Here is a 14,833-nt window from a genome sequence, read left to right as displayed (position 1 = left end):
GTGAGAGCTATCGATATGTGAAGCGATGCTCGAACTTATAGTTGAAAGTCGAAAGCTTCAACTAGTTCCCCACCACTTTAGTCAATTTAAAATGAAATAGGATCTTATCAGGTGTATCCGAGTCCCCAAAAATTTCTTATGCTTTTGTTTTGTACACTTGTATATTCGTTTTTGCTAGCCAAAACCCATCATCCCTCTCACCTTTACTTTGACTAAAAATGATTGTTCTCGACTAGTTGTCAGTTTTCTATTTTAGTAATCTGCTAATCCTTCCACTATAAATCTTCCAGACGAAACTCATCTTTCGCATTAGTTAAAGTGAGATTTTTGTATCAAAGAATAACAGGAATCGAAACTAGGAGTATCTCGTTGAATAATCAATTTATAATATAACTTCCACATTCATATTAACTGATTAACATAGATTCTAGAGAAATAATTAAACCATGTTACAGAGGTCATACAACTGAATACAAAATAGGTCATTCATGCATATTTTTAATACCTGGTAGATAAATAATTGTGATAAATATGTGTGCACGAAAGATATAAATCAAAAATGTTTGTTTACTACCAAAGACAAAATTTTTTCCTAAATATAAGTTTGAAACTATCTATAACATACTCTTTCAAACCATCCTAATACCTAAGTGATCATTGATTTGGTTTACTCATTATTTTGTGTTAGGTCCCCATAAGCATAATGAATGGTAACTTTGGGATCCATTTGTGGACCAATACTAAACGTACACTTTTATCGTATAATTGTTAAATAACTAAACTATTCGTATTCATATTCCTCTTATTATAAGCTTTATTTTGACCTATGAACCATTATTATACGTTTTACCATTCTTGAATTATGCCCTGTCTATTAGTCACTGCCTCCCACAATCACAGCCACATTTGGCCAAATCTTGTACAAATGTTGTTTTCAATTTTAATGGTACGTTGTGGTCTGTTTGATTGGTATATAAACTCAGTATGGTTGGAATATAAGGACTCATATTGCAGAGTCTGTGATTGGTGTTCCGAACTCAACTGGCTGGGCTAGGCAGAAAGCAGGGCCAATCAGAACTCAGTATTAACAACTGTAAGGATGATTTGTTTCATCATAAAGTGAAACAGAAAAGAAACTAAAACGGGTCAGTATAGATATATTGTTCGAAAGTCATTTATCGTCACTTTTTCCCCACAGAGATCCGCTATTATTAACTTCCGAATTCAATAGAGGCTTACTGACTCTTTGGTGTTATCTAGGTTTCAAATACTCGACGTGACCGATTATAACATAGAGATTTTAAATTTTCACAAGCATAAGGAAGTGAAAAAAAAACGTTTTTCTGGATGATCAGTAATCCAATATGGAAAGTTTAACAAGTTCCAACAATGTAGACAACAACATTTTGGGGTAAATACAGTCAGTGATATATGAAAAGAAGATTTTTAAAAAAAAAGCTTACTTTGTTCAGCTGTAAATTGATTCGAGATAACAACTGGATACTTTTCAGACTGGATGTGATTACTACAGCCATTAGAGACGTATTCAAGCCTGCTTCAGTTAAATCTTTCTGTGTAGTAGTAGTAATAATAATAGTGGAAAGAAAAATAATCACGGTTGAATTAAACAAATTCAAGATTCATGAAATTAGTTAATTATCGAACAAAATCTAAAAGACAAGTGTATAAAAGTAATAACGACATGGACAAACACCGGGTTCTGAGAATGATACAATGACCAAGGTTATAGTTGGTTATAATGACCATTCAAAAAAATCGACTACCTCCCATCGTCAATGACATTTCTAGTTACGTTTATTTTTAAGTTCATATTTTGTAAAAAAAAAAACCATGTCACTCTATAACAATAAAAATCCTATTCCACTAATTAGATCAACTTGGGGGGTTACGTCAATGATTCGTTTTTGTGAGTGACCATTATTCGATTTGATAAGAACTATACAAGTGTAAGATTGCAACCTAGATGAGGTAAGAAGATATTAAATGTATGACAATCACGGATAATATACGTTAACATCGTTTATATTGAAATTGTTAATAGAACTTGGGTTATCATTGAATGAAACAATTTGGTTGCTGAATAAAGCACTCCACTAACAACGACTGAATTACAGATTTAACTCTTATTTACTTTAATTTAGACAGCTGTGTAATATCATCAACCCTGAGACAAAAAAATGTAATTTTAATCTCAGTAAACAAATTGAAAACTGGCTACTATGTTCCATCAATTGAAAAACTTTTTTCACAGTCAATAAATCGGTTGCATGTATAAAAACAAGCCTAAAACATGAAAACTACAATACATTCGAGGTGTTAAGAGATAGTTTCACAAAGTATCTTATCCGTGAATAAATTGAATTTCAGTGAAAAAAACCTCCGTTATGCTACTATGATAGTAGAAAAAGGCCTTGTTGATTAGTCGTCATCCCACATACCTTGAGTATAGAGAGAAATAATAATAATCCAGAGGTATGTTAACTTATTCATATTAATTTTATTAGATTTGTCGTTATAACAGTGTATAGATGGATCTTAAACTTAAACATCTGGCTTAAATCAACTTTTTCAAATGATTTCAGCAAACAAAATCATCAGTTAAGTGGCAAAAATAATTCAAACCAATAAACAAATACACTTTTAAATAAAAACGATTTATTTACTAAGTTCAGGTTTATGTATCAGGCTTTAGGCAATAAGTTTACCCGGTCATCCAATAACGAAGCAGGCTGAAATAGTTGAAGTCTTATGGTCTCATGGAAGAAACCCAAGTGTTTTTACACTTGGCTATCGTTTAGTACACACTCTGAAACATTAATCTTTCTAATAAACCTATTATATATGGAATAGGGGTACTGCGCAGCTGTTCAGATTGAAATAAGAGTAACAGTCTAGTCCAGTAACATCCGAAAACATAAGTGTTGAGTCGGCTTCCGAGAACTACAACGGAGCCTTCAGAGGCCCTAAAGGAGCCGAAGAGTCAGTCAATCAGAGCATGAGGGAGCTTTCTAGAATATTAACGTGGTATGCTACTATTGGTCAGTAGCATATGTCTCTTAGCGGATTGGCCAAAATATAATGTTGATTTGACAAATGCTAATAATCTATAAATACCCGTGTTTTTCTGTACAAAAATGAACCTTTGGAGTAAAGTGCTTTTCGCTTAATTGGCGCCTTTTCTCTTGTGTTCAGGTCGCTGCGTAGTTCTAGCTTGAGGGTTGCCAGAATAGCTTAGGAACCGAATAAAGCGTTCAAATTAGCAAGACTTATCAATAAGACACAATTATGTTTTGGGTATTGGCTAACAAAAGAATCCAAAATACATATACCATCTTAAAAGAGATTTACTCGTTATAAATATCTGTGTTTAAGTGTTGGCGTCCCTATTGACATCTTAACACAATGCTCGTTGCACTAAACTAAAGAGAGTTACATAAGTTAAGGTTCTGAGTCACTATCGCCACAAACTTGTTCAACAGATATGATACTTGTCATTATCTGTGAGCGTTCATACTTCTTCCAGTTATTTGTATTTAAGACTGAACTAATAGCAAAGCGTAATACTTATTTAGAAAATTGGGAACGAACCCTATATTAGTTTGTTGAAACAGATAACAGTAAAAACAAAATCAAATTATTCAATATAGTTGGGAATATTAATATTAGAAAATAACACGTACTTCAAAACTTTCCCAAGCAGGCGTAATTAAATTACTTTGTAATTGTTTACTGATATGGTTCTCAAGTTCACAACACCAATTCAAGACATTTTCAATAATCATTTGGATTGTTTGATGTATATTGGTAGAACTAGAAGATTTGAAGATATATTATAGTAGAGAAAATGGAAATCAAGATTAAACATAATGATTATAAAATGAAAATCAGCATGATGTTGACGATGATAGTGGATGAGAAATATAGTAACCCAGATCTAAGCTCAAAAATATTAAAAGATCAAGTGAATGGATTAATGTATAATACTGAACTAAATATCTGTTCCCATACCGAAGCTACTATGTAAACAGTGAAGTCTAATTACCGAAAAAGACAGGTTAAAAAAGAACTGATAGATTAGTTCAGCTAGAAAATTATCAAGGGCTAATTTGTCGTCTTAGTTGAAATAATTTAGTAACCACGTAAGGGGATGTCAACCAATTCCGGAAGTAAAAAACAACAGATGAAAAAATATTTGAACATTCTGTCGAAGAGCATTTGAGAGAAACTGAAGGATGAAAGCCATAAAACAGTGAAATACTGAAGCTAATTGTTTTAAGGGATAGTAAACTATAGAATACATATTTGAGGAAATTTGAATCCAGATCAAAATATATGTAGTAAAATGACTGACTACATTTTTTAAGTTTACATCATAGATTAAACTTAATTAGATAACCATTGAAAACTGGGAAAAATTCAACAACCGTTTCTTCCTATCACGGAGCTCTAAAGCAATACGCATCCACAACCCCACCAGGAATCAAACGCAGGACTTTCCGATCCGATAATTTACACTGCTCAGCTTACTCAGTGGTCTGAAAGTTAACGAGTCACCGCGAAACTTGAAGGTCTCGAGTTTGGACCCTGATGGAATTGTGGGTGGGTATTATTGAAGAGTCCCATATTAAGAAGAGACAGTTGTTCGCTACTTCTTGGTTTTCCAAGGTTGTCTTAGTAAGGTCAGTCCGTGATGAAAACCTTAAAATTGAACAATATCCAAAAATTCCCCCCAAACTAATAATAAAATAAATTAAAAGCCTTGTGTAACAATTAGCAAACACCAAACAACTGTGTACTATGACTACATTATTATTGCATAGAACTGTAGGGAAAAAAGAATGACTTACTTATTATTTTCATTTTCCATGAGACAAAATGATAAATTAATCAGAAAATGAATCCAACTAGTTAAAAGTGATGTAAGAAAGTAATCCTCTTCAATAAGTGCAGTTTGTCTTTCAATAATAAATTTAGAATGATATAATATCCAACAATTTTGTGCAGAATGAAAAATATCAGATAAGTTATTCCTGATAAAGATATTTTTTTAAAAACAACAACAGACAAATGATAAACAAATGCGGGATAACAGGTAAGGTAAATCAAAAACGAGCAAGACTAAATCTTTCATTACATCAGTTAAAACAGATCTATATTAAATATGTGAATGTTGAACAAGAATAGAATATCACAATTGATTGATCACTGGGTGGTGATCAATGTCATGCTTGTCTAGTCCTTATTAGTGCAGATCTAAATCTTAATACATAGTGCCCGCAGTGTCGTGTCACCTAGACTGGTGGCCACATTGCAACATGATCGATAGCATTCGATCTGCACTAATAAGGACTAGACAAGCATGACATTGATCACCACCCAGTGATCAATCAATTGTGATTACATCTCAGTCCTACAGGAGGTTAGTCACGGCTCGGATAGCTCAGTGGTAACGTCTCTGACTGTGAAGCTGGGTGACACGAGATCGAATCCGCCGGGGAGCACCAGTCCCCTCAAGATTACAGGTACACCTTGCTGACGAGTGCCAAGTAGCACGAAACCCGGGTCCAGGGTTTCCTGTTGACTATCTCCAACCACCATCTAAAGAATAGAATATCTTTTTTTCTGCGTACTTCCTAATTACAAGTGTGATATAAAACAGCATGTTCGGTGAACGGCCTAACTAGAAAATTGTACACTTCAAACATAAATTTTAGTCATTATAAAACGAGGTTTAAGATAAACTAATTACCTTTTACCTTTTTCCAACGTCAGTAAAAAACATAATAATGTGGATATCACTGAAATAAGCATAAGTACAAACAAACAAAAATACCGAAATAAATGTCACTGAGTGACTTTGCTAACTATGTATGGAGTTTTATATTGTTTAAAAATGAGTTGCCTGACCGTAGCTGCTACCTTGACGTAGTGGTCGGTTTGCCTATCGTGATGACTCAACCGAGTTAAATAGGCTGGAATACATGTATGTTTACGTCCAACCAAATCAGTTAGGTCGATAAAAGATGGTAAGACTAAAAGCAGCAAATTAAGGTACGATGACAAAGTCATACTGCTGATTGTAGAGAGGTTTGATAGTAGTAGAGTGTTTCCCACAGACAGCCAGGATCTGCAGCAATGCTGCCTACTCACAATGGGAGGAAAAAGTTAGAAAGGGTTGATCCTAAATATGTCATACCCTACGGATTTCCGTCTCCGACGGTAAGACCTTCGGAAGTGCAGAGATGAAACATCAAAAACTTCCCATAATGAGGCCGTGCAAGGACGGCCACCTGGGCCATGCGGTCAGGCTACCAGGTCGCTAAGACCACCACTAATTCAGTTTCTTTTACAAACTTCTCAGGAAGAAATATACTCCGATGGTGTGAGAAACTACTGGGAGGTGACAATCGCCCTCACACCACTATGATTACCTGGGATCACCTTGTTTACCACCCAATCCCCCCTCATCTCTTAATAATTTTTCCATCCCCCCCGAATAACCTTTCTTATCTATCTTTATCACCACGCGCAATCAATACTAATGACATGACTTCACGAAATGTTATTCTTGGTCTCCAAAAACCTCGCTCTAAACTACATATTGGAGCTTTTAATATTCGAACCTTGTGTCAAGTAGGGAAATAGGCTTCTTTAGCTAGGACTCTAGAATCGCGCGCCATCGATGTATGCTGCGTCTCCAAAACGCGCACGCAGGATCCAAATACGGTCATTAATTTGACTTCACCTCGTTGATATAAAGAATTTGCACGATTTACCCTCTGAGTGTCCGGAGACCCCACTGCTACTTCCCACGGCCTCGTTGGTGTAGGTATAGCATTAAGTCCAAAAGTAGAACACGTCCTGTTAGACTGGATTCCAATAGACAGTCGCTTGTGTTCTGTTCGGCTATACGGGATATTAAGAACTCTAAAATGTAGTGACACACGACGTTACCTTTTCGTTGTCTCTGCCTAAGCTCTCCCTAGTTGGAGTTCAGGTGAAGTTAAAGGCGAATTTCATATGAAGCTACCAAACCTCGTTCAAAAATCTAAACGCTCTGAAGTGGTAATAATAGCAAGTGATTTTAATGCTCAAGTACGTAGACTAAATCAAACAGAAAGGCACCTAGGAGATCTTACAATGTTGCGGACCAGCAAACAGACAAAGGCGACCGTCTGTTGCAAGTATGCTTAGATAATCATCTATTTCTGGCAAAAGCCAATTTTAAACATAAGGAGAAACATCGTTGAACGTGGTGATCCCGCTAATCGACTCATCATTGGACTTAAATGGGTCACATTGCCATTAGCCATCGTTAGAGGGGCTCGACTGAAGACTGATGCTCATGCTTAGCATATGTTTAGACTCGGATTATGCTCTAGTTCGAGTACTTATTTGTCTGCGTGTTACTGGACGTAGAAAAGCCACAGCAAGAAAACCTCTAAGTGTTCAATGTAATGACAAGAAAGCTAAGAATATATTTCAGGAACAACTAGAGGAGTTAGTCAACCGTGAAAGTGACATCCGTCCTGAGATAGCTTGGTATGAAATCCAAGGACCTATGGAAACAGCAATCACATCTACCAGCAACTTAAACCAAAAGGTTAAGAAACAGGGGATTTCTATAGTGTTTACTAAACTAATAGATGCTCGAAAACTCATCCCGTCTGGTCCCAAACACGATGAGGAACCAGGGCAGCCCAAACGTAGATTGACAAAGTACCCACTCAACTGTGAGAAATGGTGAGTAGTGAAAGCAGAAAAGATGGAAAAGGCAGCAGCGATGGGTAACAATATACAAGAATTCAGGCTTATCAAGTAAACGGGTATTAAAAATCCGACTATTAGTGAAACGATCTCAAAAAAGACAGGATTATAACCCCTTCTCAATCCAGGATATTGGACCGATGGATAGAACACGTTAGTGAAAAGTTCAACTGGACTTCAGCCACAATTTAGTAACCTACCATCTTCAAGTAGCCTAAATAGCAAATTGATATAGATGCTCCAACTCATAGTGAGGTTGGAAAGGCCACAAGCAATCTAAAGCAAGGAAGGTCGGCAGGGCTTGATGGATAAACTTCAGTGATTTTCAAGGATGATGGTCCAGTTTTAGGAATTAGATTGACTGAGACTAAACGTAAACCCACCTGACTGGTCTCGATCGCTCCAGTTTATAAGGACAAGAATTTTCTTGTGAGTCACAGAGGAGTTAGTTTAACTAATATAGTGCCTAAAACACTAACCTCAACAATACTTCGATGTCTAACTAGAGCTCATAAAGAGGAAACTCAAGAAAACCAGGCTAATTTCATATATGAATGTGGATATATAGACCGAATATTCACCCTTCAGCAGATTCTGAAACATAAACATACTTTTCGATGTCCGACTACAGTTGTATTACTTGAAATTGAGGCAGCGTTCGAATCTGTTGACCTTGAGGTTCTTTGGCAGGGTCTGTCATTAAGAGGCGTCCCAAAGAAATATATTAACCTTATGCAGACTGTCTACTGTAACACTGTCAGTAGTAGTCAGTAGCGCCTGTTACTCCCAATGGAGCATAGGCCGCTGACCAGCATTCTGTAACACTGAGGCAGTTCAATATCTTGATCTAACACATGTATCAAGTATAGGTTTGTGCACATAGCTCTACGGTAATTTTATTAAAAAACTAGTGATATATTAGCGATAAGACCGAAACATCTGGGGAGGGGTTCGGGCCTGAGTCGTCAACAGCCCTAAATGCAGTAAATAAGATAAATGATTTGAGCTATTTTTATGATCTTAAAGTTAGTTACCACCATCGCCTTCAACTAGAAAGTTTCACGAAAAAAACAAATATTTGTTAAATGGATGTAACTATTTTCATTCAACTTCATTAAAATTGACCTTAACTAACTTTCCTTTGCAATATTAGAACTGTTGAACTTCTAGGTGGTGTGTGCTACTTAAATTGACATGAGTAGTATATGATGTTATTCGTGGACAGAAGGTCTGACAGCAGAGATACAAGAGGATCCAGCAGCAAAGAATGGAAACAGGATGAAATTTGTATGAAAATGCAAGAACAATGAAGTCTGAGTCATTATGAGACAATTGGTGGACATTTTGCAAATCAAGCATTTACTTTATGATTGTTAGATTTTAGTAACAAGTCCTGTAATGTTGTGTTAAACACATTCGATTGTCCCCAACCGTGTTCTTTTTCACTACAGGTGTACTAACCATTGGATTTATGCTGTAATGATTGAAAATTGAATATTTAATCCACTGGATGAAATAGCTATTGACAATATATGAATCAAGTAAACATGTGAACTAAAATTACTTTTACAAAACCTAAGATTGAAAAATTCTCTTTAGAAGTTCACATTTAAAAAAATTGAACTTATTGAAAAGTGAGGGGAAAAAAGCACTTACTGTAATAAACAAACAGCTCTGTACGGTGGTGTACGATTTACAAAACATGAATTCAAACAACGAATTGACTCAATTTGTAATTGAATGGCTAAACATATAGGAAGTTCATTGTGTAAAAATCCAACTAGATTAGAAGTGGTTAGATTGGATTCATTTCCAATAGAATCCTTATAGCATAAATACGATAGACAGCGTTCTATAAGATGATGATCGTTGACCTAAAAGTAAGAATAAGGGGAATTAGTCATCACTAAGTTGACAAATTAAAATTACCATTAGTTCCTAGGATTCGGAGAAACAAATAAAGAAAAAAATATGATTATTTGCTATCTAATATGACTTTGAAGAATCGCTCCCTGGTACGACCGAGAGTGGGGAGGGTCCGCTCTCTCTCTCCAAATGCTCTCACATGGCTACGCGTACACAGTCACTGCTAGGGAAGTCCTACTCACTGCTTTCTCGCAGCATTACTGTTGTTTACGAAATTGAGAGGACTCAAAGCGAATGTCCGGCGCTTTAACCGGGTTGGTGGATGCAGAGAATCCACCTAGGAGAGTTAAAAAACCTTGATTCCAAACCACTGGTGCGCATGGCTCTAGGATCCCAAACAAACAAATGGTGTATGAACCTGTTGTTGGTCACCGGCTACCATGGGAGTGCATTTCCTTACGTTGCTCAACTGCATTGTGGATTAGACCTCTAGGTCAAAGGCTCGGGGTGTGGCCCACTAAGATAATCACCTGATTCAGTTTGAGCACCCGGACAGTATGCCAGGCCTCACACAAATCTATTAGGTGCCTCCTTGTACCTATGTTTATATGTTTGAACAATAATAATAATAATAATAATAATAATAATAATAATAATAATAAATAAATAATAATAATAATCGAAGAATTAGGACTAACAATATGGCCCTAATTAATTGAAGAGCGAATGACCAATAAAACTGATTTCTTTCAGTTACCTATGACATTATATCATGTTCATCTTGTGCTATTATTTTGTACATAAGTATGTCATTGTATTACAAGAAAAAAACCTATTCCATTGGCCAGATATCTTGTTCTTTTATATCAGTTCATCAAGGTAACTTACATCAATACATTTGAATTTTAACATATTTATTAGGAACTTACTAATAAAATATGATATTCAAGGAATTTCGTAACTGTAAAGTAAACATAATTAATGAAGTAAATCAGTAATAATGTAGAGATTTACTTTTGACGTACAATATACAACTTCACAGTCTATATTTAGTGAAGTCCGTACAAATACGTGATTAGATAGATACAGCTGTGTAAAGAAAGTATAAAGTTTACGAAGGTTTTTAGAGTAGTATGACAGTGTTCAGAAGAAAAATGTATACACTTAATTACACATCATTCAATGGAGATTTTAAACAAAAGGCTTTCTAAATGAGAGTAAAATGATAGAAAAGTCAATAAACGTTTTTGTAGGCAACAAATGCATACGGTATTATATGTAAGAATTAGGAAGCGAGAAATTTCTAGATCGATTATATGTTTAGTTACAAATATAAATTACAGCAAACTAGTTAGTCTTCTAGAAAGAATCTACATATTTTGAAATTATATTTTAATTCACAGAACACTATGATATTCAAGTGTATTTCGTAGAAAAGTTATAGAAACCTTTGAAATAACTTACAAATGCCAGTAAAATACTATCCGAAACTTGGATCCAAATACGGCATAAACGCATTATGGATGGTAAAGGAATATTGTTCACTGAAGACAAATGATTAGGACGTTCGGTGTTTGAACTCCTTTTGTTGTAAAGTCGGTATTCATTGACTGGAAGATAGTGCATCAAAAGAGCGGATACTAGTTCTGGTGTACGAAAGATCTACATAAAATAATGAAAATTCATTTTAGAAAAGAATCTCAAGAAGGTCAAGACAAACTTAATGATATTATATACACCATTTTCCGTTCATGGATTAACTTTTATATAAGTTAACCTAAGGAAATATCAACTGCTATGGTTCACTATAGAAAAATTGAAACTGAAAATTAGACGACAATACTATGACAAATTTTCCTGGAACACTAATATAAGAAATAAAATGCTTACTTCATACGCTGTTGAAGACGAATGACGTAAGCCCCGAATGATTATACTTGGCAACCAAAGTCCAGCAGCATCAGCCGTTAAACATACACTAGCACGACCTTTACCTGGAGCGAGCAACCAAGCAATTCTTCTTGCTAGTTTTGAGCGTATAAACAGAAATTCAACGGGATCATTAGCAGCTAATTCACTATCATCATGTTCTTCACCAGTTGATTGCTGAGAAGTTACACTCGTATTGATTGGTTTAATTGGTGGAGCAATAAATAGACAACTTTTGTAAATAACTTCAATTGGCCATTCATATGCATAGTTGAGAAAAAGCTAAAAACATTAACAAGAACTGAGAAGTATAGACTTTTGAAAAGTCAGTTTGAATAATCATATTCTGCTCATCTTCACGTAAGACCGTCTTTAATAAACAGCGTTACAAACTTAAGGTATTTTTCTTAACCCCTGCTGCCGGATATTTAGTGACCATATAAAGTACTATGGTGTCTTTCCATCCAATTTACGTAGTAAGAACTGCAACTTCCTTATGTTGCCCTAAGACTGAGTATGGTATATTACGAATGTTATAAAACTTCAGCATTTGATAGTAGTCCATGATATTATTGAACAATGATCAGTCGAAACCTTATCATGACCGCCACACCACTTTCACAAATAAACTACAAGGTGTGTTGGAGATATGAAATTCCTCAAATACAATATGTGAGGAAGAAAACCAACCTTAGGATTAACATAATGATTTAAGGTGATTTTCGTCCGGTCAACTTAGACGCACTTTCATTCCATTAAATTATTTCGAGTAATTTCTTTTCACTGACATTTAGTACAGTTTCAGTTATAATTAATCATTTGATTTTTAATGCATTTCCCTTTTTTGATTATTTTACTATAACTCTGTGTTCGGTGACAGTTAATCCACTGATAGAATTTTGTAACCGATAATTATTGACTTGATACATAACTGAAATAATGTGAGTAGAAATTATTACTTCTGGGGGCCTTCACCAATACATCTTGACAAGACTTCTTTCTATTCCAATTGTGAAGAGGACTATAGTTGAAGTGTTGTCTATTAGTCATCCGGCCTACTAGTTAGTATAGATCCCGTCCCAAATCAGAAGAATTTCTCAATCGTTCATCGTTCTCTAATTGCCAAACCCGATTCACAACAACGTAGCTAACAAGTCAAAAATTGTTTCATCCAAAGACAACTTATACTGATTACGACATTGATGTATATAAAGAAGACTTAAAAAACGCCAGAAATCATAATTTAACTAACCTCTGATTGAGTGTCACAAATTAAATTAGCCAAACAACGAATACACTCAGTAACTAAAGCCAAAGATGCCCCACCAATATCCTTGTTTCCACCTACAGAATTAGTACTAGTAAGTGTGCTGACTGCTTCGTCTAAACACCATCGCAACAAGAAGAGAATACCACCGCAACCTCCATTTTGATTTTCATTCGGAATCTCAGAAGAGACGTTTTTAGATGACAATAGACATGTAATTAAACTAGGCGAGTTGGCTGGGGCTAAATAACGAATATGTCTGCCAAGACGTGTTTGAACCAAAGATGACCCCAGCATTGATAGAGCAAGGCGACGTTGAGCCGGTACGCTAGAACGGCATAAATGGAACATCTCGGCAATAGTATAACCAGCTCTCTATAAATGAAACCAAATATAACAACATAAGAGATAAATGTGGCGTGGTTAATGTAGAGAGGTTTAAATGTAAAAAATGTATCTGTGACAATAAATGAATACAAATAAACGCAGATTAATGTTAAGTTTCTATTATCCTTAATCTTGAATCTTATTTGGCCAGATGATGAATTAATCAAAAGTAACCTATGAAAAACGACGGTTACACTTTTTATCTATTCAGGAATATAGTGAATGTTAAAACTAAGGGAGAATTAGAACTTAATTAACAGTACATTTTTTTAGCAAGGACAATGGAGTTATAAGGTTCAACTCGATTATAGTGTGACTCTTTCATGAGCGTGTAACTATTGATGTCTTTCAAATTTCTTTAAAGCCTCTTAAAATCTCCCTTGCATGCCGATCCGCGCTATTAAATGGCATACGGTGAATGAGCACCTGTAACAGATACCACCTATAAATTTAAAAAATCTCCACAAAACCCCTTTTACTAACATTATAGCGGTTTTCTCATTAGTTTCTGAAGTTCTGGTGGGACGTTTTGATGGATGAAGTTCAAATACGTTAGAAGTGGAACAAATGTCAGCAACGGCACTAGATGATCATCGCGCTACATCGTGAAAGTATACTATTGGAATGCAAACCGGGAGTCTAATGGTCAAACAACTGATACTGAAAAATTCCCTAACCTCATAAGCGATAATGGAAACATTTATTAATCGACGATCCCCACATAAGTGTAAACAACGGTAACAATACATGGATTAAAAGTTACAAGATTTCTTCACGACAATAATCATTTTTCGCGTATCCATATTATTTACAAAAGTAGGCATCTACGACAAATAAGCACGAAGCTTACCTCTGGTTCTTCACCATGATGATGCAATCCCAGATAAGTATCCACATCAGCTTCAGGTGGGACAACTAGACCTGATAAATCAAAACGAGCTTGATGTGTATTACGTCCGCACTCATACTTTCCAATTTTATGATCATTAGTTTCTAAGTGATCTGATGATGCTTCATTTGCGGATGCTTCCATGGACTGAAATCCAATAAAAATAGTAATTTACAATAATTTGTGATAACCATTTACTTTAAACTACTACATAGGAACAGTACAGTATGGTAATGACATACAAGAGATAAAAATTGTTCCTGATGGTTAGATGCTTACTCTCACGTGATTGTGAATAAATTTATTCGCCAATTTTTTTAATGAAATCATTCGTCACCTTTCTGTATTCTGTATGTATCGTAACGCTTGCTTTGATAGATTAATTGGAATAAGTTTTTTGGGCAAAGTACAATTTTGAATTAATTTGAGTAAGTGATATCTACTTGTCAAGAGATTTCGGAAGGATACAGATGCTTTGGTAATGAATGGTCACATACAGATCTTCATCTTATAATAACTTCTCTGGGAACTGTAACATGTGATTCAAGTTTTAGTGTCAGCGCCCGTACATATCGCATCTGTTTTGCACCTTCTAATCACAAAGTACTTTTACAAGAGTGGGAGAAACCTGTCCCTTCACTCACTCTTGTTAGAGACCAGTTAAAGCGAAACGATAATTTCGTGTATCTGGGTAGCTGTAAAAGCGC

The 14,833-nt window shown here is 35.3% G+C and overlaps 1 protein-coding gene across 1 annotated transcript in view; it reads right to left on the bottom strand.

Moving 5' to 3' along the window:
* RPAP1_2 (RNA polymerase II associated protein 1) overlaps nucleotides 1-14,833 on the bottom strand; it is a 40,395-nt gene that overhangs the window by 19,372 nt on the left and 6,190 nt on the right. The window contains exons 8-15 of the mRNA XM_051209463.1: nucleotides 14,088-14,273; nucleotides 12,836-13,225; nucleotides 11,545-11,865; nucleotides 11,119-11,316; nucleotides 9,445-9,662; nucleotides 4,869-5,051; nucleotides 3,702-3,831; nucleotides 1,464-1,571 (exon numbers count right to left, since the gene is read on the bottom strand). Of these exons, the coding sequence (XP_051073068.1) occupies nucleotides 1,464-1,571; nucleotides 3,702-3,831; nucleotides 4,869-5,051; nucleotides 9,445-9,662; nucleotides 11,119-11,316; nucleotides 11,545-11,865; nucleotides 12,836-13,225; nucleotides 14,088-14,273 (1,734 nt within the window). The remainder of the gene's footprint in view (nucleotides 1-1,463; nucleotides 1,572-3,701; nucleotides 3,832-4,868; nucleotides 5,052-9,444; nucleotides 9,663-11,118; nucleotides 11,317-11,544; nucleotides 11,866-12,835; nucleotides 13,226-14,087; nucleotides 14,274-14,833) is intronic.

Source organism: Schistosoma haematobium, chromosome 1 (assembly GCF_000699445.3).
Source record: "Schistosoma haematobium chromosome 1, whole genome shotgun sequence".
NCBI lineage: Eukaryota > Metazoa > Platyhelminthes > Trematoda > Strigeidida > Schistosomatidae > Schistosoma > Schistosoma haematobium.
This window is presented reverse-complemented; position numbering and strand designations above follow the sequence as displayed.